Source organism: Falco biarmicus, chromosome 7, assembly GCF_023638135.1.
Source record: "Falco biarmicus isolate bFalBia1 chromosome 7, bFalBia1.pri, whole genome shotgun sequence".
Taxonomy (NCBI): Eukaryota; Metazoa; Chordata; class Aves; order Falconiformes; family Falconidae; genus Falco; species Falco biarmicus.
Genome location: NC_079294.1, coordinates 879,629 through 903,666, shown reverse-complemented (window position 1 = coordinate 903,666; position 24,038 = coordinate 879,629). Strand labels below are relative to the sequence as shown.

Here is a 24,038-nt window from a genome sequence, read left to right as displayed (position 1 = left end):
TCACTAGCAGGGTGCTGTCCAGAAACAAAAAAAGCACAGTTCGACTTAAACAGGAGCCTTATGTCAAGGTTGCCCAGGACAGCACACTGTAATTTGCTGTTTTCATTTCTAACACCTTTCTCACAAGCTAGGGCCTTCTCTCATTACCCAGTCACACATTAACGCTTTAATTTCACTTAACTGACTTCTCATTTCAATGGGAGAAGCTCATCCATACAATGAGGATGAGAAACAAATGAATCCCCTGTATATAGCCACTTAAAGGGCGATTTCTCTCCTACTTTTGAATAATAATGGCTTAATGACAGACCAAACAAAGCCATTTAAAAATAATAAAAAACCACATCTGCACTCTTAGTGGCTTGGTTTATTTTAAGGCTTATTTAGGATGGCTCTAGAGAGTGAGAGATGTTCTCCTGGCCCCATGTCCACATCCTGATATGAAGCATGGCTGATCTGTGTCCGGGTTTCAGCTGGGATAGCGTTAATTTTCTTCACGACATCTGTTATCTCAAGATCTTTCTATGGAAAGACTTAGGGTTGTTCTGACAGGCATTGTCACTTTATTGAGGACAACAGTGAGACTAGTGTTATGCTCAGTGTAGGCACATGGGACCAGCCTTATTTCTACAGGACTCAAAAAATGGCAGCACTATCAATTTCAAAACCTACATTTTCAAAATTTCAGTTACTGTAACCTCAGGAGCACAAACATTTTGTAAACTACATTGAGTCTTATTAACTAAAATAACTAGAGCATATAAAGGATGTACCTGTTCCAGACATCTAGAAATAACACTTAATTCTCTCTCACTCCTCCAAGATGAAGTAGTAAATGTTCTATTCTCTTGTACAGCAGGTGAAGGGGAAGTTAGGTGCCACTAATATGATGAGCAAGTTTCAGTCAGTGTTAAAACTCAGAGCCAGCTTTAGAAGTCAAAACTTTCAACTTTATGACTTTTCTTCTGCAGTAACACAAATACACATATTTCTAGTTAGCGACCGGCTCATTTGCCTTCCATGTTAACACTGGGGTACTGATACTGTAACAATAGGACAGTCTATAAGTGTCTCTCACCTCTTTGGAACTAGAAAAGTACCGTATTTCAACTGTAGGAGAGTGTGTCTCACTTTGAGAGCTGCATGTTATCTCTTGAATTAAGTCATTGCAGGTTTTGTGCAGAAAAAAACAAGTCCTGTGTCCTGAAAAGGGTACAAACTGCAGCAGCTAGCCTTCTAAGCAGGCCACATGGTGTTGAGCTCTTCATCCTCCCATCAGTGGTCACAGACTGTGTTGTCTTTGTACTAAAGCATGTAGCACTATGCAATTGCTTCTAGAGAGTAACTAGAAGACTTAATGATGACACCAATCACTCTTTTCTGCCAAAAATTCTGTTTGATCAATAGAAATTACTCAAGACGATTGCAGGAGAGAGGGTTTTTACGGGAGTAGGACCTGAGCTATGGGTATTGCTCTCCTAATAAGCATAAGCAATGACCTCATTGAGTTCACAGCTAAACTCAAAACTCAACTCTGCAATTTAAGCCCCCTTTGAAAACTATTCTAATATATGTGAACTTGTACACACCCAGAACATGATAAAAATCAAATTAAACATTCCATTCTACCCAACAAAGGGAAGGAACGATATTGCTGAAAGATTTAATTTTTTATAATTCCTTGGTGGCATTCACATTCTACAGCAGCAGGCAATAAATTTAGATTAGCAAGGTAAATGAACAGGTACTTTGAGAGCAAAGACATCCTATCGAACTCTTGGCTGAATTTATGTGGAGAAAGTGGATGAGAAAAGGGAAATGTTCCTCACTATACAGGGCCAGATCCTCTGCTATAAGTGTGTGATTCAAGAATGAAGGGGGACCACAGCCTAAGCACTGATTTGACAATTCCAGAGCAATGGGAAGAAATGCGGAAGTATTGCTACTTAATGGGTTGATTCTACCTCTAGGAGGGCATTGGCAGTTTCTCCAGAGAGGATATTGGCAGTTCTGTGACTTTTCCATCAGAAGCACATTGTGCTTTTGAAAATATTAGCAGTGTGCAATGCACCATCCATTCCCCTCTGCTAGTCCACAAGGTGGAACTAGCCATTACTGGCAAATTGGTTCATGTGATAGGAAAAGTATAGCCAAATGCTACAAGCTAGTATTTGGCACTGTAAATAATTCTTGATAAAGTTTGTTTAAAAATAAAAACAACAGTGTGCTGCTCTGGCCCTTTAGTGTAACCAAAGGAGAGGGTAAATGTCTGACTATTTTTGGGAGGGAGGAAATTCCAAATATATTGTGCTGTAAATGGAATTTTAGCAGCCATTTATACCTTAGATTATTATTCTTCTTAAAAAATATATTTAAAGAATTGGTTGCCAGCAGCAGCTGTGTTACAAACATTCATTCTCCTTTGGTGACAATCATAATCTGATCTGTGTCAGGACACATCTTTTTTCACAGGGTAGGAGGTGACAAGCACTTGTAATTTTTCTTTAAACCATGGATGATGTGCCATGGGATGCAACAGCAGAAGGGGTGCATACTAGACCAGCAAGAGTGTTTACAAATGTCCCCTCTGGGCCTGTGTGCTCTTATTTATGCCAGCACACTGGACGCTAGTACATTTTTCAGTCACACACATTGTCCTGCCCTTTGAAAGACTGACCTAGTATGTCCTTCCAACAGCAGTGCCAGGAGCAGAGCTGTTCAGTTACAGGACTGAAGCCAGAACAGGAGACAAACATATTCTGCAGAGACCCATGCACTCACCCTGATTTGAAGTATCTTTTCTTTCCCACCAAAGGAAACATGGAAGTTTTGCTTTCAGTAGCTTGATTTTAGCAGAGCTCCTGACATGTAAAGCAGCTGTAATAGGCACAATGCCACAACTACGGTATAGTAACAGCAACGGCATCGGAGCACCCTTTGTGTGAGCGTGGCAGGAGTGGCCATACCAGAGTAGATTATCAATCCTTCAAATCTCTGGCAAGGGTAAGCAATTCATCCAACAGAGGCAGGCAGCTCCTCTGCCTTTCACCCCCATCCCAGTCTAAAACCCTCTTACCTCTTCCAAGTTCTGGTAGAAAAGTGCCAGAAGAAGGGCAGTCTGCAGCTTCTCCCTCCTACTCTGGGATAGATCCTTGATCTGATGCTTTCTCTCATGAATGGCATTCAGTTTGTGCTGGAATTTTAGCCCTTCCAGCTCACCAGCCTTTTCTAGCCTGCTTGCCTGTTCTTGAAGAGACATCATCTGAGGAGGCAACAAATCTGAAATTACTTCTATGGTTCCAAGTGGCATGAAAGAAACAAAAAGCAGGCTCCTTTCCATACATAAAAAGTCTTTTTTTTTTTTGAATGAACCAAGAGTAGCAGGGACAAGTTAACCAGCATTCCCCCATCCTCACCATGTACTATGTTACACCTATGACATCCTTGTCATTGGTCTCTGCAGTGAACCCTGGCTACTTAAATGAATTAAAACTGCAGCTCCAGGAGTCCCTATGCCACCATTCATCCAGTGCAAGGCATCATGGAGCAAGCCTGACACCCATGAGTGCTCAGGTTTTATTGCTTTGTGGAAACCAGGTGTTGGAAGGTAGCTCTCAACATGAGCAATCATCCTGGCAGGGAGCTGGCAGAGGTTCTGGGAGCTCATTACTTCTGGGAAACCCAGGCACAGCCCCAGGCCTGAGTTTAGCCATACCCTGGATGAATTACAGCAGTGGCCACCAGCCAGGCAGATTCCTTTACATGTGGGTGAGCAATTCAACATCTATTCCAAAGGTGCAAAGAAGCTAGCCAATTTGGTACAGACGTGGTATACCAAACGTACATTTAAATAATTAGACAAGTAATCCTCTCTGACCTATTGTATTTTACTGGCTTTAAAAGCCACTGATTTCTTTTTTTTTTTTTTTTTAAATGAAAAAAGCAGGAACTTCTGACATTCGTAACACACAATATTGGCCTGTTTCAAACATTTCTTCTGGTAAGTGCCATTATTCAAGTTGCTAAACAGTTTTCCTGTCTACTGCAAGGCAATACAAGCAGGACTTGGGCATGGAGTGTTTAACAGTTGTTCTCCACTGCTCTGCCTCTTATTTCCCTGAGCCTCCCCATTTTCTCTTTGGTTCAATCATATCAGGCATATTGCACCTGTCAGCAATTTATTGTGTTGCCATGTTTAAAAAAATGAAAATAATTCTAGCTCATGGGTTGGTAGAATATTTGCTGTTGATTTTCATACCTTCTCATCCTGTGATGCCAGAAGCTTCTCAAAAGCCTCATGTTTCCTTATCAGCTGTTCTACTTCATCTACAGAGCTTCCGAGGCCACTGCTTTTCAAATAAATCTATAAAAAAAAAGTGTGATATTTTTAAGGTGGATTAATTATCATATAAACCTGATGCATAAATGTGAGAAGAGGTATTAACTCCACAGCTGAGGGTACACTTGAGAGGGAAAAGAAAAGGAACAGGAGGCAACTGAAACTGAAGATCAAATAGTAGAGTCCCATGGTCTTGAGCAAGAAAGAGAAGCACTAACAGTTCCAGCTAAGGAAAGTGACCGATCGCTGCTTGTCGCAATCGCTGAGTCACAAGGCTGGCAGTGAATTCCAGAGGTCTAAGCCATCCTTGTAATCCAAAGTTAGATTAACACTGTCATGTCTGACAGATGTCTGTATGATTCCTTCTTAGAAGGCTTCCAATAACAGAGACTTTGCAGCCTCCATGGGCAATTTATTCCTGTACTTTTACTGTTAGCCTGAAATACAAATACCTAGCCTGAAAATGCATTGCTACCACTTCACCTCATCATATACTGCCCTTTTCACACTAAGGAGATAATTACTAAATCTAGGCTAAAACTACCACGATCTGATCAAACATTCCACAAGGGCTGTGTCTTCTTGACTCTGGATTATTTTTACTGCTCTCCTCCAGATTCTCTTCATTTCCACTTATTTTGAAATGAGTTTCCTAATACTTGATGCCATAAGTGGCAATCAGCAACAAGGCTGTCTGAGTGAAGGTAGTGAAGACAGCAGAGAGCTTACGTGTGCCTTTCAAGCTGTAATCTTCTGCGTGTATCTGTGCATGGTGTTTTAACTTGTACACAATACCACGAACCAAGTTCACCTTGCAATCTACTGTAAGCTTCCATAAACTTCTCAGAAGAACTGCTATCAGACCAACTGGTCCCCATTATATCTTTATGCAGCTGGTTATTTCTGAAAAACGTCACAGCTTGCACCTGCACCAAGTGCACTACATCTGTTATTTTTCCAGGCCATCTTTCCAACTTGCCTGCATTCATTTTATTTACTGTCTGTCCTGTCATTTCTGACACAGAGAGACCTTACTTTAAAATAACAAATGCAATTTTAAGGAAACTGACCTCTGCACTATTCACTTTTGACACTGTGAGAACCTTTTCTAACTAATTCACACACTTCTGAGGCACACCTGTGTTTCTTGACTCTTTTCTACTGTTAACAAAACTGGCCTCCCAATTATTTCTGCCATGCCTTCTCCTACCTTCAGTTTTGTCAAATGCAAAAGAACAAACAATGTAGTTACCTATTAACAAAAAAATAAGCTTTTCTGCAAGCCAGTAGGAATTTATTCTTTTCCAGTGGATTTAGTTGCCTGCAGGTTCTTCCTTTATTGAATGACAAGATGACAGCAGGACAAAAAAACCCTAATCAGAGGCTGTGATGGGACATGAGCAAAAATTACCTGTGGACAAGGTTCACAGGGGAGTAAGTATGACTGGAAAGACTTTTGAAGCTCAGGCTGCTATGAGGGACTGTGTTTATCAGCTGGGATATAGCACTGTGTAATCCATTCTGTGAGCTCACGGAATCCTAGGTATTTGGATAAGATTGAGAAATTCTAGCCAGCAACTCTACCTGGGTAAAGTACAATTAGCAGAGATGGAAGAAGAATTTGAGACCAGTAATACAGTGCGAAAGAATTAAGAGGCAAGAAAGAAACCGAGTAGAATCAGTGAACCAACACAACCGCTAATAGTTTCAGAAGATGGCTGGTGAAGAACCTAAGTTAATTTGTGCCTTAAAACCACAGACATGCACAGGAAAAAAAACGTCTAAAGAGATCTCTCTTGCTTTGCAAAACATTGCTGTTCCACAGCAATCTTACAGGCTGTTTTTTATAGGACAGAAAAGATACTCTCTGGCAGCTGCTTTAGAAAACCAGTAACGGTGCTCGCTGTCGGCACAGAAGCACTTGATGACTGTCTAACCCCACAGAGTATCTTCTGAAGAAGTTTCCCAGGCGCATGTTGTGTGCAGGGGAATCCACACCTACGGGTTGGGGTCTGAGTGCACCAAAAGGCTGTGGTGGCCCTGAGCATCCCCCAGATGGCCCTCCCAGGGGTCCCCCAAGGCTCAGCCCTGGCCAGCCTTCCTGAGCTGCGCTGAGGGGAGGTCTGAGCCTGCCCTGGTCCTCCTGGACAGAAGCCAGATTTCAGTCATTACCTCGCTCCACCACCTTGATCTCCAGCTGTTGATGGACCTTGTTACTGCTGCTGCCAGCCGGTCCTCCTTGGCAGCTGTGACTAAGGGGACTGACAGGCAGACCTGGCCTGACTTTCTCGTTCATTTTGGGGACTTAATGAGAGGAATATTTTGCATATACAGAAAAATGCACAGAAGAATATCATGCCCAGGCCAGATGTTCAAACTGCTTTTTAATAACCTATGCCGATTATCAGAAGAAAGGTGAATAAATCCCAACACGGTAATCGCTGTCAAGAAGAGGGGAAGGCCACTGTACAACAGACCTAAGTTTTAATAAGTCTGGCCCATTACATTAATCACCAGGATGCCTAAAGAAATACATTAACATTAATGCCTCTGTTATGCATGTTAAATACGACCCCCACCCGAAGACAAATACTGTGTCATTCAAACTTTAATCCTTTCATCTGTCCTATTCATCAAGTGTGTGAAATTATGACAGTTTGTTTGGTTTTAATTTGCTCTTGTGGAGGAAGATCTCTACACGTGTGTATTCCAGATCTGCCTACTGTGATGCTCTGTTAAACCACCTATAATTACCATCCATACTTACACTGCTGTTACTATCACGGAAATAAAACGTTATTGGCTAGATTTAACTCACTCCTGTTTGGGGTACACAAATGTACAGTCACATACTGCTTGTCTATTCTGGTGTTTTAAACACTGCTTTAAAAGCACTGTGGCTTCTCTGTGATATTTTGTGGATTATCTGCCAATTTTGGTCAAAGAAGATTCACCTGAGGAAGCAGAAAATTCCTGTAATTTTCCACATGTTACTCCTCAACCTTTATTTAGCAACTGTTAGCAGTGAAACTGCAAACTCTGATACCTGAAATGCTCAGCCATTAGTTTCTCTGCTCATATATCTGTGGTGGAAGAAAAAGGCAATGGATATCTACTGGTAAAGACGGTTACTTTCTTTGGAAAAGAGAAGAGAGACATCTGAGAGCGGGCGTGTGGGACGGTGAGTCATAAGCAGCTGCCACTGGAGTTCTCAGTGCCTTGCTCCCACTGAAAATCACTGCACACAAGTAACACCAAGCGTTCAAAGCCCCATTCCTTTAGCTGTTACAGCAGTGGGAAAAAGTCCTCCTGAGTTCCAAAAGACTTGGACCAGGTTCTCCAAGTAGAAGCCTGGGCAAATGCTCTTGGGTACCCAGGTTTTAATACTGAGAAAGAAAACTGGTGCACAAGAAAACCGGCTGCCTAAGTTACAGGAGAGGCGACAGCAGTGCGCTTAGAAGAGAGCAGCCCCAGCAGTACTAACAGTGCTTCTTGGAGAGCTGGTGAGGTGAAAACTTTCCATTCGTCTTTTGAATACAAATCTTACGAGAGCAATTGCTAGAATCAGAACTGCAACATTTTTTTCATTTAAGCATTTGTTATACCAATCTGAAAGCAGAATGGAAACTGGCTCCCATGCCGCAACGCTGGCCTGTGGTCAACTACATCACTTTTTGGCATATTTTTAGACAGGTCCCCAAACTCCTGCTTTGAATGAGATGTGTTGATTTCACATACAAAACACTGCATAGCTCTCCTCAGGTAACATACCAGGCACACAGCAGGTATAAACTTTCTTTCAAGTCTGTTTCTGTTATGAATCATGGCCCATCATCAGGAATGTAATGTTCAGCCACAAAAAACACCAAAGACTTCACCACTGGCTACATAATGGGCTCATTTTTAAGTGAAGACTTGCAAAGATGGTTAAAACCACAAAATGAACTTGGCCCTTTCTGAGATTTGAGATGAAGCATGAAACAAATAGCAAAGTTGTTAACAGTGCAAAGCACAGAAGCAGAGGTTTTAACCCTACTTAACTGCAGTTCTTCACCATTTCTGAGCTCATTGCATAAATTTAGCCACGCTATCATAAGACTTCTTACATACAAGCTAATGCAGAATTAAATGCAAAAAAAAGTTCACTTTAAATAAAACAGTACTACATACACACTTCATGTGACAGAACAGGCCAGCTCTAACTGTTGGAGAAAAACTGAATAAAACATTTTAGTCATTAGGGTAACTATGCTCTCTGGATGCTGCAACTTCACATTTATATACACTAGGAGCTGACACAGCCCTAAGGGAAACTTGCCTTCCAAGAAGTGTCATTTTTATTTCTCTAGAAGAAAAACTATTTTAAGTATTTGTGCAAATTCACTCCCTTCTCCTGCTTCTGTTCTTCACAGTATAACAAGCTCCACAGGTTTTGCCCCTCACTGCCTGCCCTTGACTTGCTGCTGAGATTGCTGGAACTCCACTGAAAATCTTTCAGCTCTAAGCATGTACTAAAAGCCAGATTTACTCCCCGTTTTAAATGACTTCAATTAAAGCATGTAATCAAGTCCAAACTCTCTGCCAGGTAGATAACAACAAGGTTTGATTTGATTTACTTCTGATGAATGAAAATACAAAAAAGAATTAATGAAAAAAATTTTTAGCAAAGTAAATAAACGCACTTCATACCATGATTATATATGGTTCACAAATATGTTGTACTACGCTTCATTTGAATAAAAGTTATAACAAGCTATCATGCTAACAAATACATACACCTCTTCTATCATAGTGACATCACTGTATTATTGGCCTCTGGCCTCACAATCTAGATGCAAAGTTCTAATGTTAAAAGTATTTAAAATTTCCTTCCCCCCTCCCACTGCATACTCTCTCATTGGCATAATTATCCGATATTGGAAATGTACATGGGAAAAATACAGACAGAAGTCAGCACTCGTTTTCTCATAACTGCTCCAATCCCTTACTCCCACCTATCTCCTCCTCCTTCAAAATTCACAACCTCAACCTCTATCCTCTAAGTAGTAGGTGTCAGACTAGAATCCTATGCCCACAAAACATCATCAGTGAAATAATTACTTATGAAACATTTGTCTGAAGGCAGACTAACTTCCTCTTAAACTCCCCATAGCTTCACTGCTAGAAACTTAGCTGCAGTATCCAGACTTGAGATGCTGTGGAGACTAAATTCCTTTCATTTCCCTCAGGAAAGGGTGGTACCTCTCTTTTTTTAAGGGGGGTGGGGTATGTGTGTGTGAAGTGACATCTTCTTACACACTTAAATATTTTGGGTTTTGAAAAGAAGTATTACTTTTAAAAGTTACAAAACCAGGAATTAACTGTCTAGAAAGAAATACAGCATAATCTGCAAGTAAGAAAATTAAAACAGTGAAACAGAAAAAACAAAGAAAAACTACACTGAGGATTTGTCCCAGGTCCCAGACTGACTAGCAGAGAAGAAAACCAGTTCCTGGCTCTGAAATCTTGAACCTTCACAGTGCTGAACACTATGACCCAATTATGCAAGCTCTGTAAGCACATGCATAGCACTGAACATGTCATGTTGACAATAGTACTCTAATGGTTAAAATGAAACATTTGTTAAGTGCTTGAGCAGATCAGAGTGCTCAGCTTCATTTCGAATGCATTAAGCTGTAGCTCCAGTCTCGGTGACAGCAGAATGCAAGCAGCTTTCTGATTGTCTCAAACATCATCTCTCAGGAGTGGGAACATGGTAGGAAGCATACAAAAAGAAATCCACATGGCTTCATTAACAGAACTTAATACTTCTGTTTGCAAACGTTCCTAGAATGGAATGGAAATCTTCACCGCTTTCCTCCCAGATCCAAAGGATGCAATATTAACAGCGATAGATGGACACCACGTGCTCTCTGTGTGTTTGGAAGTTGAAGACGTGGTGTGAGCTGGTATGTTTGTCAAAAGGTTCTCAGGGCATAAGCTCTCCAGAGTGCATGTTTCCTGGGAAGGTCTCAAACCAGATCTTGCCCAATGGCTAGAAAGTAATCCTGAGCAGCAAACTGGATTCATTGATAGAGAGAGGCCGGCCCCCATCTCCACAGGGTGAAAAGGTGGACCAGCTATATCTGAACCATGCGTTTTGATAAAGGCTGTTGGACTTGGGCTTCTTCTAAATTCTCTTACCACATGGATAGGCATAGCAGTCCAAGGGGTGGCAAGTATCAGGGTGATTTTGGAAACCTTATGGTGAGCAGGTGTTAGACCATCACATGGAGTCCTCCTGAACTCTGGCCTAGATGAAGGGTGGTTCTGAAAGACAATCAGCTCTGGATTTAAATCCTTGCTCGTGACCTCATTCCCACTAGCTGTATCTTCTCTTCCAGTCAGCACAGCTGGGGACAAACATACATCTCTGGAGACAGTCTGCTGGGGAAGGCCAGGATACTTAGAGGAAGTCACATGAAATCTGGTGATTTGAAGGGCTGGAGACCCACCTGAAGGGAAGTCTTGTTTTGGTTTCTGGGATCCTGTTGGAAGACCGGCTGGAGTTTCAGGCACCTTCTCTAACTGCGGCATGAGCAGGCCTGAATGAGCATGACTGCCTCCAGGGGAATCTGCTTGAAAAGGCTTTATCGTCAAGCTGCAAGTTGAAATGTAAAGCTTCATTGAAGCATGGAGGTCTGGCATTTGGACACTGCACTGGCTACAGCCTTGTTGGGGTGGGAGAGAATTGCAAGGTTCCAGGGATGCATGCAGATTTTTGCTGCCAAGTGTAGAAACAGCTGGAACAGCAGACAGATCAACGTCCAGCTGTGATGTCCAGCTTGGTGGAGCTTTGCAGGAAAGGACATCAGAGGGCAAAGATACAGCAAGCTTCAAGGGACTGTTTTTTTCGGGAGAAATATGATGAACACTTTTTTCTCTTTTTGAATATTGCTTGTAAGATGCAGATGTTGACCGAATGCCAGAAACCTCATATCCACGTCCCCGGGGGTCCCTGGGAGGGCTGGAACACCTGGATGCCTCATCAGAAGGACTGACACAGCGACTAGTGATCCCAAAACCTTTCCTCCGGTCTGTGTGTGCCAGGATGACATCTAACCTTGAACAGTAAGCTTCAGAAGACACACTGCTTGGTGGTGAGCTGGCATTTCCTGCAGCAACTGCCTGACCGGTGGGAGGATGCCATGCTGATGCTGGCACCTTTTGAAAAGGCCTGTCCCGCACAACAGATTCAAAAGGAGGAGGTGGGGTCATTCTGCTGGAAGACAGCATCACTTCCACAGTGGAGATATAGGTTGCAGATGAAAGATTGCAGCGATGGTCCCTGCATGACATTCTGAAGCTTAGTCCTAAACGATGCAAAAATCAAAGCCACAGGAACTTGCCTTTCCCCCTGTTTTTAAAACCAACTCCTAATCCTTTTTCCTTTGGCACTGTAAATTTCCATTCTTCCTCTGAAGCAAAGGAATGAGAGATGAATACACCTTCACCAGAAAAAAAAATTACAAACTAAGAAAATCCACATTCAAAATAAAAATGCACAGCTCTTCCAATACTGCTACCATTGCCTGTCAGGTCTGCAAAGTGATACGAGTGTGGGATAAGCAGAAAGATAAATTACAGAGCATAAGGCTCTGCTCCCTGAGTGTTCTGACAGTGAGACTGCAGACAGAGTAGGAGGGAGCCAAAAACGCCTGCCAGAGACAGCCTGCGAACTCACTGTTATTTCATCTGCGAAAAAAAGGAAAGCAGCTAACCTGAGCAATGCATCTGCTGCTGTAAAAAGATTAGAACAGAGCAGAGTGTACTGGACACTGCTTCTGCTCAAAGCAAAAATGATTTTTTTGCTTCTTTCTCTTTTTCAGCTGTTGCTTGTCTGCACTCCAAATGGCAAGATCTGAGTTTCCAGGCCTTAGGAGAGTTTCCTGTAAGAGTTCCATGCACTGGCACAACCGAATTTGTAATAATAAAAAAAAAATAGAGAGATAGATGTTTGCCTAATTTTGTCCACATGTGCTCTATTTTCTTTAGCATAGAACAATCCTAGACTAAATATTGCAGAAAACCTTCTAAGGTTTAAGTAACCTGGATGTAATATAAGTTGCTGGCATAAAGTCAAACCTGTAACACTGGCATCGACAGCGAATGAGAAAGCAGTTCTCAGTAGTAGTTCTTAGCTCTAAAACATTCCTCTATGGCCTTCTTCCTTCCCCTCTTCCTTGCCGCTGGGGGAAAGACTTGTTCTAAAGCATATGAAGTACTGGGAAAACAGGATCAAAAAAATTATGGGGTGGCAGAAGCTGCCTTCTCACACACTTATTTTGCAGATGTGCAAAGTAAAATGCACATGACTGAGCTTTACCTCAAACACAAAAGTCAGATGAAACATAAGGGGTGGAGAGATTTATACTTGTTTCCTGACAGGAATCCTTTTTGCATGTGTGCTTGCTTTTGTCCTTTCTGAAAGCACTAAATGACAAAATTCCCATTGGGAAAGTAGTCCGATAGTCTTCAAGTGATGCCTTGGCTGAATACTTTTTGAAAACGCATTTGAAAGGACTGCTTTCCTACCATCCTGCCTGTCTCCCTAGGGACCAGAGTCTGCATCACTATGCAGCCACATTTTAATTCCATATAGTAGTAGTAAAGCTGCATCCAAAAGGAATACATTCCTCTTCCAATTTTTTTTCAACTGCAGAGAAGTAAAATACAAATAGTGGCTAAGGAACTAAGTGAAGCAATGAACTAAGTTCATTGCCAAACTGTATATAGCGATCCACAAGGCAGACGGTGGCAGCTGCAAAAGACAGCTCTGCAGTTCTTGCTATTTCTCTCTCATTCAGATGGGAGTCTAGCAGCACAGGAGTGACTCACTTGAAGAATGACCACACTTAGAGATGAGAGAAGAAAAGCAGTGGGGGGATAGTCTGGGAATACAGGAATTCCAGCCATAGAGGAATCAGAATTGTGGTACCGTTTCTATTCAGGGCCAGGCTGACGCACTACGTATTAAGGCAGAAGGTAAATTCCTTCCTGTTCTTCTGTGAACAGCAGCAAATGAGCCACCTCTTGCAATGATTTGCCTTCTTTGTTGATTTCATCCCATAAATTCTTCAAACACAGCTTATTTTGTATGTAAACACATATACCTCTGTCGTCTCAGCAGCATAACAGCCTAAACCTGCATCACTGTATTTATACTCACTGTGGACTGACATTGCTCTCGACACTGAGGTGCTCATCAGCATTGCCAGGTCTCAAATCAGTAAAACTAACTTAAAGACAGCAAAATATGATTTAAAATGCACAGGTAGCAATGGAATATGAAGTATAGCTGAGACATACCACGAAGAAAAGGCAGCTACCTAGGAACATTGGCTTGCCTGAGAGCTAAAGAGTATTGGTGAAAGCACTTTTGCTGAAGTGTCAGCTGTGGGTTAAAAGCAAGATGACAAGAATGGACAACTCAGGAATGAGTCACTATGATGGAAGAAAGCTAGTCGCTCATGAAAGGAAAGCTGTTCACAGTATCGGCCTAACTGGTGCATCCAGAGTAGTGGAAGTTGAAACTCATCCTGAATGCTCACAGCTCACTGAGGATCTGTTTGCTTGCATCCTTGGATATGAACAAACTCAGCATCTTTTCTTCCCATCTAACAGCACTTGCATATTTCCTGGGTTAAATTTCAGCACTAATCCATAACAGTCTCTTCTAGGCACTGTGGTACCTTGGTGATGGTAGGGACTATTGTCAGTGAAGAAGGAAACATATGGCTGACTCTGATAATTTAGAAATCCATGGCATTCTGTAATTCCTTCATGTATTGTAGGTAGATACATGGCCACCAACTGCAGTATCAGGGACATTTGTCTATATGGCAACACCACTAAGACCTACTTTTTTATAACAGTAACTCTGAGAGCATGCAACTGCAATTCTTTACATGTACAGACCTCTCACAAAAGGAACAGTTCTTCAATCAGTGGTAATCTTCTGAGGATTAAATATAAGCAAAAAGAGAAACAAAAAGTTTATGAATCTTCCTTCCGTAGCCAGAGGATTCTTTTCAACGTAAGTGTTCTTTTTTTTAAAAAAAAAATAATTCAGAGGCAGAGGGTGGTGGAGGGAACATGAGAGCGTATGCATGCCTCCCTCATTCTCTATACCTGCACGGATGAGACCAACTTGTCATCATTCCCCTCTCCTTATTTTCTTGTCATTCTCCCTGACGGTAAAATATCTCTGTGAAGGGGTGCTGGGAGGGACAGCCAAGTATCCATGCTTTACTGTTCCACCTCCTGAACTCAGTTCTCACTGTGAGTACCAGGCTCCTTGGAAGTCCACAGAGAAAATCCTATGAAAGAAAGACTCTTGATAATAGAACTGCCCTTCATGATCCTCAGGGTCACAGTCTTCAATCTAGGCTTTGCTTTGGTTGAAGAAACTTGTGGTAGGAGGCAGGCACTGTAACTGATCCTACCAAGAGCATTTCCCCAGTCTGTAATGAACACCCACCCCTTCTGTAGCAGTCTACCTCAGAGCATATGGCAATGGTAAATTCACCTGAATAAAGAAGTAATATGAATTGCAGTTTACTTGTACAGAATGTGCTGAGGGCATACCAGAAATGCCAGATGCAGCCTCTTTCATGTAAGGGTAACATAGTCTTTTGCCACCAGGACTCATGACTGAGGGGCAAGAAGAAACGCTACCCCATAGTAGCTTCCTATGCATTTATTTACCTCTGAGGTATATACAGCAAAGCAGATGCCACAGCCACAGAGTCTCTGCATGTTGGCTGATCTCCATTTCATGAAAAGAGAAAGAATACAGTTGAAAAAATTAGGTAGAGTTTATATTTTCCCTGACAATGCTACTCATGCAGGAGCTTAGCTTACAAGCAGTATCACTGCTTGGTAGGAAATCGAGACTGATATAATGCAAATTGTGCCATTTGTTAATTAAGCAACAAATAAAAAAAATTATGGGCAGAACTATGTAATATTTTATTCCAGAAACTGAACCTAGGTGAAACACTCTTAGTTTCATGTTTCAGCACCAACTCAGAACGCAGGCCATGCTTGCCAAGGGTGCCAATTGTAGGGAATTATGGAGATACGCATTTCCTTCAAGGAATGAGCGGCAGAAGGCTCCAAGCCCATGAGTCCCAATGGGTTAAGTACCACCACATGGCACAGTTCAGGGTCGGTTTTCCAAAAGGTTTAGTGCCAGTGACAAAGCACTGGTGGAAAACAGAGCTCAGCACAAACTGAGAGCCATTCATTACATTATGCTGCCAGTGGTCTTGGAGAATTAAGAATTATAGTTCCTTAACAAAAAATGACCCAGAGATACAACACTCCTTCAGCTTTGCTTCAACCCTTCAGTTGGGCAATCTTCAATCCTCTGATGTGGTTTGCATGCCAAGTCTCAGCACACATACAGCAATCTATCAATCCATGAATTTGCAGAGTGTGACTGGAAAAGATGTCTGAATTCTGCACTCAGTTTTGTCACAGCATATGTCAGACCTCAAGCTGGAGCCTTTTAGAAGGTTGCATGAATCCAGGAAAGTGCAAGAACAACAAAAGATAATCTAATATTGGTGGAAAAAAAATCTATTTCAAGAGCTGCAAAATGATTATAAGAACTTCCTTCTGTCTTTGCATTAACTATATCAGCTCGTTCTTCTCATGAGAGGGCTTGTTTCATTAGCTCATCTTTCTCTACTGCATCCAACAGAAACTAATATTCCTTACAATCAAATTCTTTCAGTTGTTGTCCACACTGCTATCAACCGCCTTGCAGAACCGAGAAGTCAATTCCTTTTCCTGGATTAACTCACACTGCCAACATCCATATCCTACTAGCTGCATTTCCCCAGCACTAACCCTCAGCCTGGGGTGAAGTTTCCAGCAAAGTAATCTCCCTGTCCTCCTTCAAATACTGTTTACAATTTCCCTTCTCTCTGAAGCACACAGAACAACTTGCCAGTGGCTAAGCAGTTTGCATGCAAGTTGACTAATACTGGACTGTTGACTCCCTCTTCTGTTGTGACTGATCTGCTGGCTCTTGTGTTCATTTGCAATGAATTATCTTTCAGCTAAGGATCATCTTTTTGCTTCTGGTCCACACCTAAGCCCCATAAGAAATGCAGGTGCTTGTACATTGCTACGGTCTCCAAGGGATATCACAATGCATATTATAGCAACAAAAAAGTGTGTCTTGTCAGTACACAGGATTTTAAGTTGTAGGCGAACAGCAGTGCCCCTTTTAGTTTGGAAGAGTTCAAATGCTTGAAGGGTTTAAGTACTTACCTCAAGTTTATAATTCACTCACCTCCTGTGAGTTTAGGAGCATGTCCAGGTGATCCCAATCCTTGTAGAACATTTGTTCTTGGTGTATTTTCTCCAGCCACTCCTTTTTCTGTTTCCATTCATTGTATACATTTTCCTTCTCTTCCAACAGAGCCTGTAGCTTCTGCTGAACCTGAAAACCATTTCCAATGGAAAACTCATGTTGGTCTTTATACCACATGGACCAGGGTAAGGTGCGAGGAGAAAGGATTAAGTGGAGTGGTGGATAAGCCCTTTGAATTGCAACAGAATTATCAAACAGAAAAAAGCAGAACAAGCTCTAGCACTTACATCTGGTGAGAAAGAGAATCAGAGGTATCTCATTTCCGGAATGGAGAAGTGCTTCTTACAGCATATACAGCACCCCAAGCCAAGAGCAAAGAAAGATAACTGTTTCACAAGTGTACCTACCAGAATTAAATCCTAATTCTTCATTACTTTTAGTCATAACAGTGCAATTATAGCACTTCAAATTGGGATAGGACAGATACTTAGAGAAGTTACCAACATACCATATCCTCCTAATCAGTGAATACATGCCTCAATGTTAGACCATGTAATTTCACCTTCCAAACTTTGTATATCCACAGGCCTTCTATAAATATTTTTCCCTACAGTTTTCTACAGGCAAGGGACTTTACAGACAGGAAGATTTCTAGTTACTGTGGTAATACATTGCAATATTCAATTGCAAAATTTTCAGGAATTAGCTTGGTCAGATGGGAGAGTACTTTGCACAAACTCAGCCGTTTTCTGAAGATAATCAAGAGACAAGTTAATGAATTGTCAGTGGAGAAATAAACCAGTACATACTAGAAAAGAGATAATACTGTAAGAATCTTAGAAGCTATTTGTCTTGAGTAAACTGACATTTTGATTTCCATCTCTCATTTGCAGGGAATTAAATATACCAGCAGAAATCATTACTACAGAAAATGTTTCAATTCATCTCTAAACTCTCTCATATGTTTGAGTGTTCTCATTCTTTGGTTGACAGGTTTTTGTCCAGCCTGATCTGGTATGGATATAGCACTGTAATACGAAGCATAGTATTCATGTGAAAACCCAGTTTGGGAAGTTGGCAGAATTATCTCCACTGCTCAGAACACAGCAAACTTCTCAAATAAGCCAGCTTTGCTGCAGTGGGCCCTCAGGAGATGCCAGCACTCGTCTACTGCTCAGGTAGGATATGGAACAGGTGTTTTTCTGCTCAAACTAGATAACACATTAAGGCAAATGTAAGTCATGTATATGGAAATTGTGTGAGTGTACACATGCTTTTGTATGCTTACAGCACAATATAGTGTAGAATGATAGTTACACTGGTGTTGAGCAGCTGAATGTGTGTGCCCAAACTCAAACGAGCTTCAGTTACCTCCTTTGAAGCTGTTTCCTCATCTTGCAAGAGTGAATGTCCTAGTTGTACAACATGACTGTACTTCTCTTCTCGGGCTTCAATCTCTGCCAGTAGCTGTTGATGCTGGGTAAGTCTCAGGCTGCTAGTAGAAATGTCCCGAATAGTCTCCTTGGCTCTCATTTCCCTTATTATTTCTGCTGTCCATAAGATATAGTCCCACACCTGGAACGCAAGAAAATGTGGAAGCTGAGGTTAGAGCTCAAGCTTGGGTTATCAGGCAGGAAAACCATAAACTAGCTGTTCAACTTTAAGTGAATAATAGGTAATAAAATCACAGATAAGAAAGAAAAAAATTCATTAGGGTTTAGAGTACTTCTAGAATTTTAACAAGGGAGGATAACATGACTGCAAGAATTCCTACATACTGTGATGGATCATAATGTAATATCATATCAAACTGTGTTATATGACATCAATGACAACATGATATCTTTTATTGCCCTTTAGTCTGTCATTTCTTAAGTGTTATTATCTGGTGTTATTCCTTCACAGAGGATAGAATAATATCACCCTACTTTTCTGTGACTTAGCTTTGGCTAATACATGTCTATTTGAAACTTAAGGTGTACACATACTCTAAAACAAGACTGAGAATTTGCAGGTGAAAAACAAATCCACTCACTCTAATAAAGGTGGAAAAAAGGCAAGACAGAAAAAAATGCTTAAGCATTATCAAGTATGCAGATTCAGCTCTTGAATTGTGTGACTATACAACTGAGAATGGCACAGAAACACAGTTCTAGAAGGAACAAGGATGTAATGTTAGTTCACTTTCAAAATCTGATGAACCAATAAACATATTTACAGTACCTTAAAACGCCTGAAGTATTCAGCTGAGGCAATTATGAGCAAGTACATCCTAAACCAAATCTCCAAGAATTATTTTCTGACTGTGACTGGCGAAATTTGTGCAAGTAAAAATAATTTGACATTTTCTGTGACATTCCCTGTATGTCTTTTTCTGAATTTGATTCTGCACCTTCACCAGTCCACTTACTTTAAGCACCTCACTTCAATCTGTAATAGGTGTTTTGCTCTTATGTGTCCATTGGTAAAAAAACAGGGCTGCAAAGGACTGAACTGGTGATTATATGGATGATAAATTAAGTTTTGTTATAATGTGATTATATTTGGATTAGTTTATTTGATTCTGAGTTAGTTAACAATCTTTAAGTTTTTAAGTGTATTTTAAAAAACCTGTTATATATAGTAACTGCTGAAGAAAAACGCTCTTTTACTGCAGAAAACTAAAAATTTTCCTGTTGTGAATGGTTGCTGGCTTTTCTGCTGAAGGAAACTATGTAATGGAAACTGCTTTGTGCCTGTTCCATTTTACTCAAGGATTTTTATCCGTATCATCAAAATTTTGTACAGCTCAAAGCTGGCCAGGAAAAAACATTTTCAGAAAAGCACCACAAAATTGAGATTGGCCAATCTGGGGTCCTAAGAGTTTAGGCTTTAAAGCCAAGGTACTCTTTTCTTAAGGCCAGTGAACATAGCTACAAAATTACTCTAAAGGACTGTGGTCCTTCTAGAGGGGTCCACATAGTGCACACATATTGGCATCATTTTGATTTGTAGAACTAATTACAACAGCTGGATGTCACTGTAGAAACTGACATTGCACTTGGCATGGCAAACGTCTAAGAATCCTTGAGATTGTAAACTAAGAATTAGGAAAAAAAAATATCTTTATTAATCTCAGGATATTTAATGCAATGAAATGAGTCAAGAGCCAGTAAGAGGTTATTGGACTGCCACTGCCAGCAACATTTAATGACAGACTAGGCGTCAGCCTGCAGGAAACACATAAGCAGAGCTCAACTGAGACCATGCTGATCCTAGCACAATCTTCAGAACAAGAACCTCAGATCATTCAGAAGTACTTTGAGCCTATGTCTAAATTCCTCTGCTTTGACAGAGTGTTCTGGAAGGTTTGGAGCCCTCTGCTGTTACCGTGTATTGTCAGTTAGGGCCAGCTCTGCTGTTTAATCAGACTAGAATCGTACTTGATGGAATGAAAGGAGATACACTTGATGACTGTGCGGAATTCTCATTTCATGGGAACGCTTATTTGGTTTTGTTTCCCTTCTTAATCTGTGCACAATTTCATAACAAAAAAGCCCCATGGATTGCATATGAACAACACTAATGAAAAATGTACACCAGCCAGCTGTGACTAACATCAAAATTTTGTGGACCTATTGGCACAGCTGAAAGAGGAAAGGGAGCAAAATTGCCTCGTGCTCAGCAGTTTGGGGAATGTTCTGCAGCAAAGCTGCTCTTACCTACCCTAGATCTACTGAGATTCTTACAGTCATTAGACATGGCTGTATAATCCTGCCTTGTCCCATCTGGGCAGAAAGATGAGCTTACCGAACTTGTGGAACCAGCTCTTCATTTCTTCAGGAATTATTGTCAGGAAAGGAGGTGAAAATTGAGAGGATCAGGAATACTTCTTGCCAGCAGACTGACATCAAAGAGACAGAGAGGTACCTGAGGCATAATCCCATCTAGGCATGTCCCTGAGAATACAGCCACCTGGCTCGGTCATTTTGTTTTATGATGTTAAGAAAGTGCCTTAATGACTGTGTAGCCCTCTATTAAGCACTGACAGATAGATTTATACATTTCTAAGGTGTTCATTGCTTGCAAATTTACCAATGAAGATGAAAGGACACTCTGCCAGACCAAGAAACAGGCTACAGATTTGCCGTTCAGATCACAAGATGCATCACAGACTTCAGCCAAAATGCAAACCAAAGGTATTTTGTATCGTTCCAGCAATAAAAAGAAAAAAGCACCCTCACCAACCAGGACATTTTCTATCTGAAGTCAATAGATAAATTTATGACATAAAGTTCTGAAATCAATCAATAACAAAGCAAACTGAGTGACTATGCTATAACAGATAAATCCACAAAGATCCATCTCCTGATGAAGCTGCCCCCAGGCTGAAGACTTCAAGAGTCTAATATATGTTAGAAGAATACATACTAGAAGAAGTTTGCCTTGTTCTTACTATCATTGCTAGGTACTGTCAGAAAGACAGTAGACAAATGAACCCTTCACCTACATCAGTAAAGCCACTCTAATTTTCCTTAGGTCATATTCTAAATTAATTTTATTTCCCCATCAACAATTCTGCACAAAATAGTGGATTCTTAACAGTTAAAAAAAGCACGCAACCAAACTCTCAAAAACCCAAAGTGCCATAAACTGGTTTGTGCCAAATGCTGGTTTGAACACTTTTAAGAGACTTAAAGTGGATTAGCCTAATTTGCAGAAGCCTCTTATGCTAACACAAAAGCATCACGTACACTCTATTGTGGTCTTGATACCAGCTCACAACCTTAAGACAAACACATGGAAAGCTTTTTTCCAGGTGAGCATACCCTGGATATTCTCTGCTTCCCAGCAAACATGGAAACAGAATGTGAACTACCACAGGTATCTTTAATTGAAGTTACACCTGGAATAGTTCAAGAATAAAAAAGACATACAAGTATTCTAGAAATCTACATTAGCAACTTCATGATAAAAGGGGGCATCCTTGCTGTTTTAGTAACTGCTCTTGCAGAACATCCAGCAATAATCTACTGATTTGCAGTAGTGTAGCTCAAGTGACTTCACTGAGAGCGACGTTTGCCAAGTATTCTGTGGCAAATCACAGCTCAGCAACCTACTGAGTCCTTTGGAGACAAAGCTACTGTGCATTGCAGATGGTACACTGATATATGCATATCACTGTGGTTTAGCAACTGGAGAGGTTACTGCAAAGACCAGCGAGTTGTTGATACATTCCATGAAGTAAGTTAACTGAGGGTTACTGCACGCCCTGAGAGAGAGAACAAACTTCTAGCCATTATAAAAGGGAGTCTAACATCTGTTTTTATCACTCTTACTCAGTGGGAATTGCAGAGCTTTGAAAAGACTACCGCTACTCCTGCAAAGCGATGACAGTTTCTGACAACTATCAGTTATCCCATACACTGCCAGATACAAGCCTTCTTCCACACAGAAGGTAAAAGATCCATAGCCTCTAACACCCTTCTAAATAGCTGCAAGCACTGAAATACTTGATTAATAACACAGATACCACCTGCAGCCTTTTAAATCAACTTTGCAGCTTGGAACTATACACCTATGATTCACACACATTGAAAGCAGCTTTCCTCTGTGTACCAGTGGACAGAAGGCAGAAGTGCTTACATGTGCCTGAAACTGGTAAAGCTTGTATGCTTGTTCCAGAAGTTTCTTGCGCAGTGCCACTTTAAACTTTAGGGCCTTCCAGTTGGTCACTATCGCCTGCTGCTTTGCTTTCAGGTCTTCCACCTGCTTCTTTGAGCAATGGGTTAGAACATGATCTGCGGAGTGGATCAGCTCCTGCAGCTACACACAGGGACAAAAGAAGACAGTAAGAAAGAGAACCATAGAGATTCAGGTAGTATCAGAAAAGTTATAAGGGTTATGTTAATTGTACATGAAGCTACAATTCAAGTAACATTTTCTGATCTCATTTTTCTCATGCTAAACAAAAGCTTCCCTAATTTCAGTTCTATGGAATAACAGTGACATCCAGTGTTTCCTAAGGCTCATCACAACAGTAATTTTTCAAATAGGCAGACAGATTTTGTTTCTCCTTTTTACCACATCATTTATTACATCTGTAATGTAAATAATATCTAACCATACTGTGTTTTCCCCAATGACTACACAGATTAACTGCGACTACATTCTCTTCATGCATATCTCATGATTTTTTACCTTTAAAAGTAACAAGCAGCTGGTGGGATTAACTCTAGCATTATTCGCCACAAGGCCAAGGCATGAGGCCACTGATATTACTGGGATAACTACTTAAGTAATGTCAATATAACACACACAGTGTTAACTATACCATTACATTTACTAAAAAGGATGAAAACTCATACTAGCGTTATTGGTCTAGTTGAAGCTAAGCAAATCTACACACAAGGAAACTGTTCTCGTGAGCTGACACTTTTCACAAGTTTGTAAAATGAGCCCTATACTTCTTTCTCCCAGTCCAATACCTATCCCTCTAAACTTGTTGAAGATTCCAGACTGCCACCCCATCTTTCCTTCTACAATCCTCCATAGTCAAGCAATGCAATCTGTGTTCAATGAATATTCAGTTTCTCTGCACGTGCACCAGATTGTAGATTTTTCTTGTAATCGCCTGGAATGCTTTGAAGGCGGAGGTAAACATATCACAAAGCCTGGCATAATCATACATTTTAAACAGTGATCAAAAATATCCCTGTGAATCACTTCAGCAGCGTTCATTATACTATGTGCCTTATTTGTAAGGTTTTAAATGGCCTACTTTATCACTGTCATCAGACCTTGAACATATTAAAAAATCAGAAGGCTAAGGAAGATCCTTAGAGATTTCCAGTCTCTCACAGAGAACCTGTAATAATTTGGTTCACGATACCAAATTACTATTATGATTGTCTTGGGAACCTGAGTTTTGGCTACACATTAAAGACTACACATTACTTCCATTACCTGCTGATCATTCCCAGAGAGCTCATGCTCCAGGGCCACATGGTTTCGGAGCTGGGTTTGCACACCTCTCATGTCCTTAGCAACAACATCTGGAATACTTTTGGACTTCTCCTAGAAGGCAGAAATCAGAGAAAGCTTTGTTACTTTCTACTTCCAAGCAAAACACACTACAAGCCTGCTTGTGTAGTGCAACTCTTTCTGCAGTTAAGGACATCCTGGGTTACTCAACTATGACAGGGAAAAGGAAGCTGGAAAAATCTGTCCTAGTGCATCTTCCTAGTAATTCGGCTGTAAGTATCTTAGTGATTAAGCTAGCCAACCAGAGTGTGAGAGATGAAGGTTCAAGTCTTTCCTTGATCAGACAATACAGAAGAATCTCTTACAGACTCT

General features: G+C 41.0%; 1 protein-coding gene across 1 annotated transcript in view; it reads right to left on the bottom strand.

The window, feature by feature from the left end:
* Positions 1 to 24,038, bottom strand: part of SPTBN5 (spectrin beta, non-erythrocytic 5) — a 99,195-nt gene that overhangs the window by 39,620 nt on the left and 35,537 nt on the right. Inside the window, exons 30-35 of the mRNA XM_056344847.1 lie at positions 23,649 to 23,759; positions 22,329 to 22,508; positions 18,075 to 18,278; positions 16,683 to 16,832; positions 4,259 to 4,363; positions 3,077 to 3,262 (exon numbers count right to left, since the gene is read on the bottom strand). Of these exons, the coding sequence (XP_056200822.1) occupies positions 3,077 to 3,262; positions 4,259 to 4,363; positions 16,683 to 16,832; positions 18,075 to 18,278; positions 22,329 to 22,508; positions 23,649 to 23,759 (936 nt within the window). The remainder of the gene's footprint in view (positions 1 to 3,076; positions 3,263 to 4,258; positions 4,364 to 16,682; positions 16,833 to 18,074; positions 18,279 to 22,328; positions 22,509 to 23,648; positions 23,760 to 24,038) is intronic.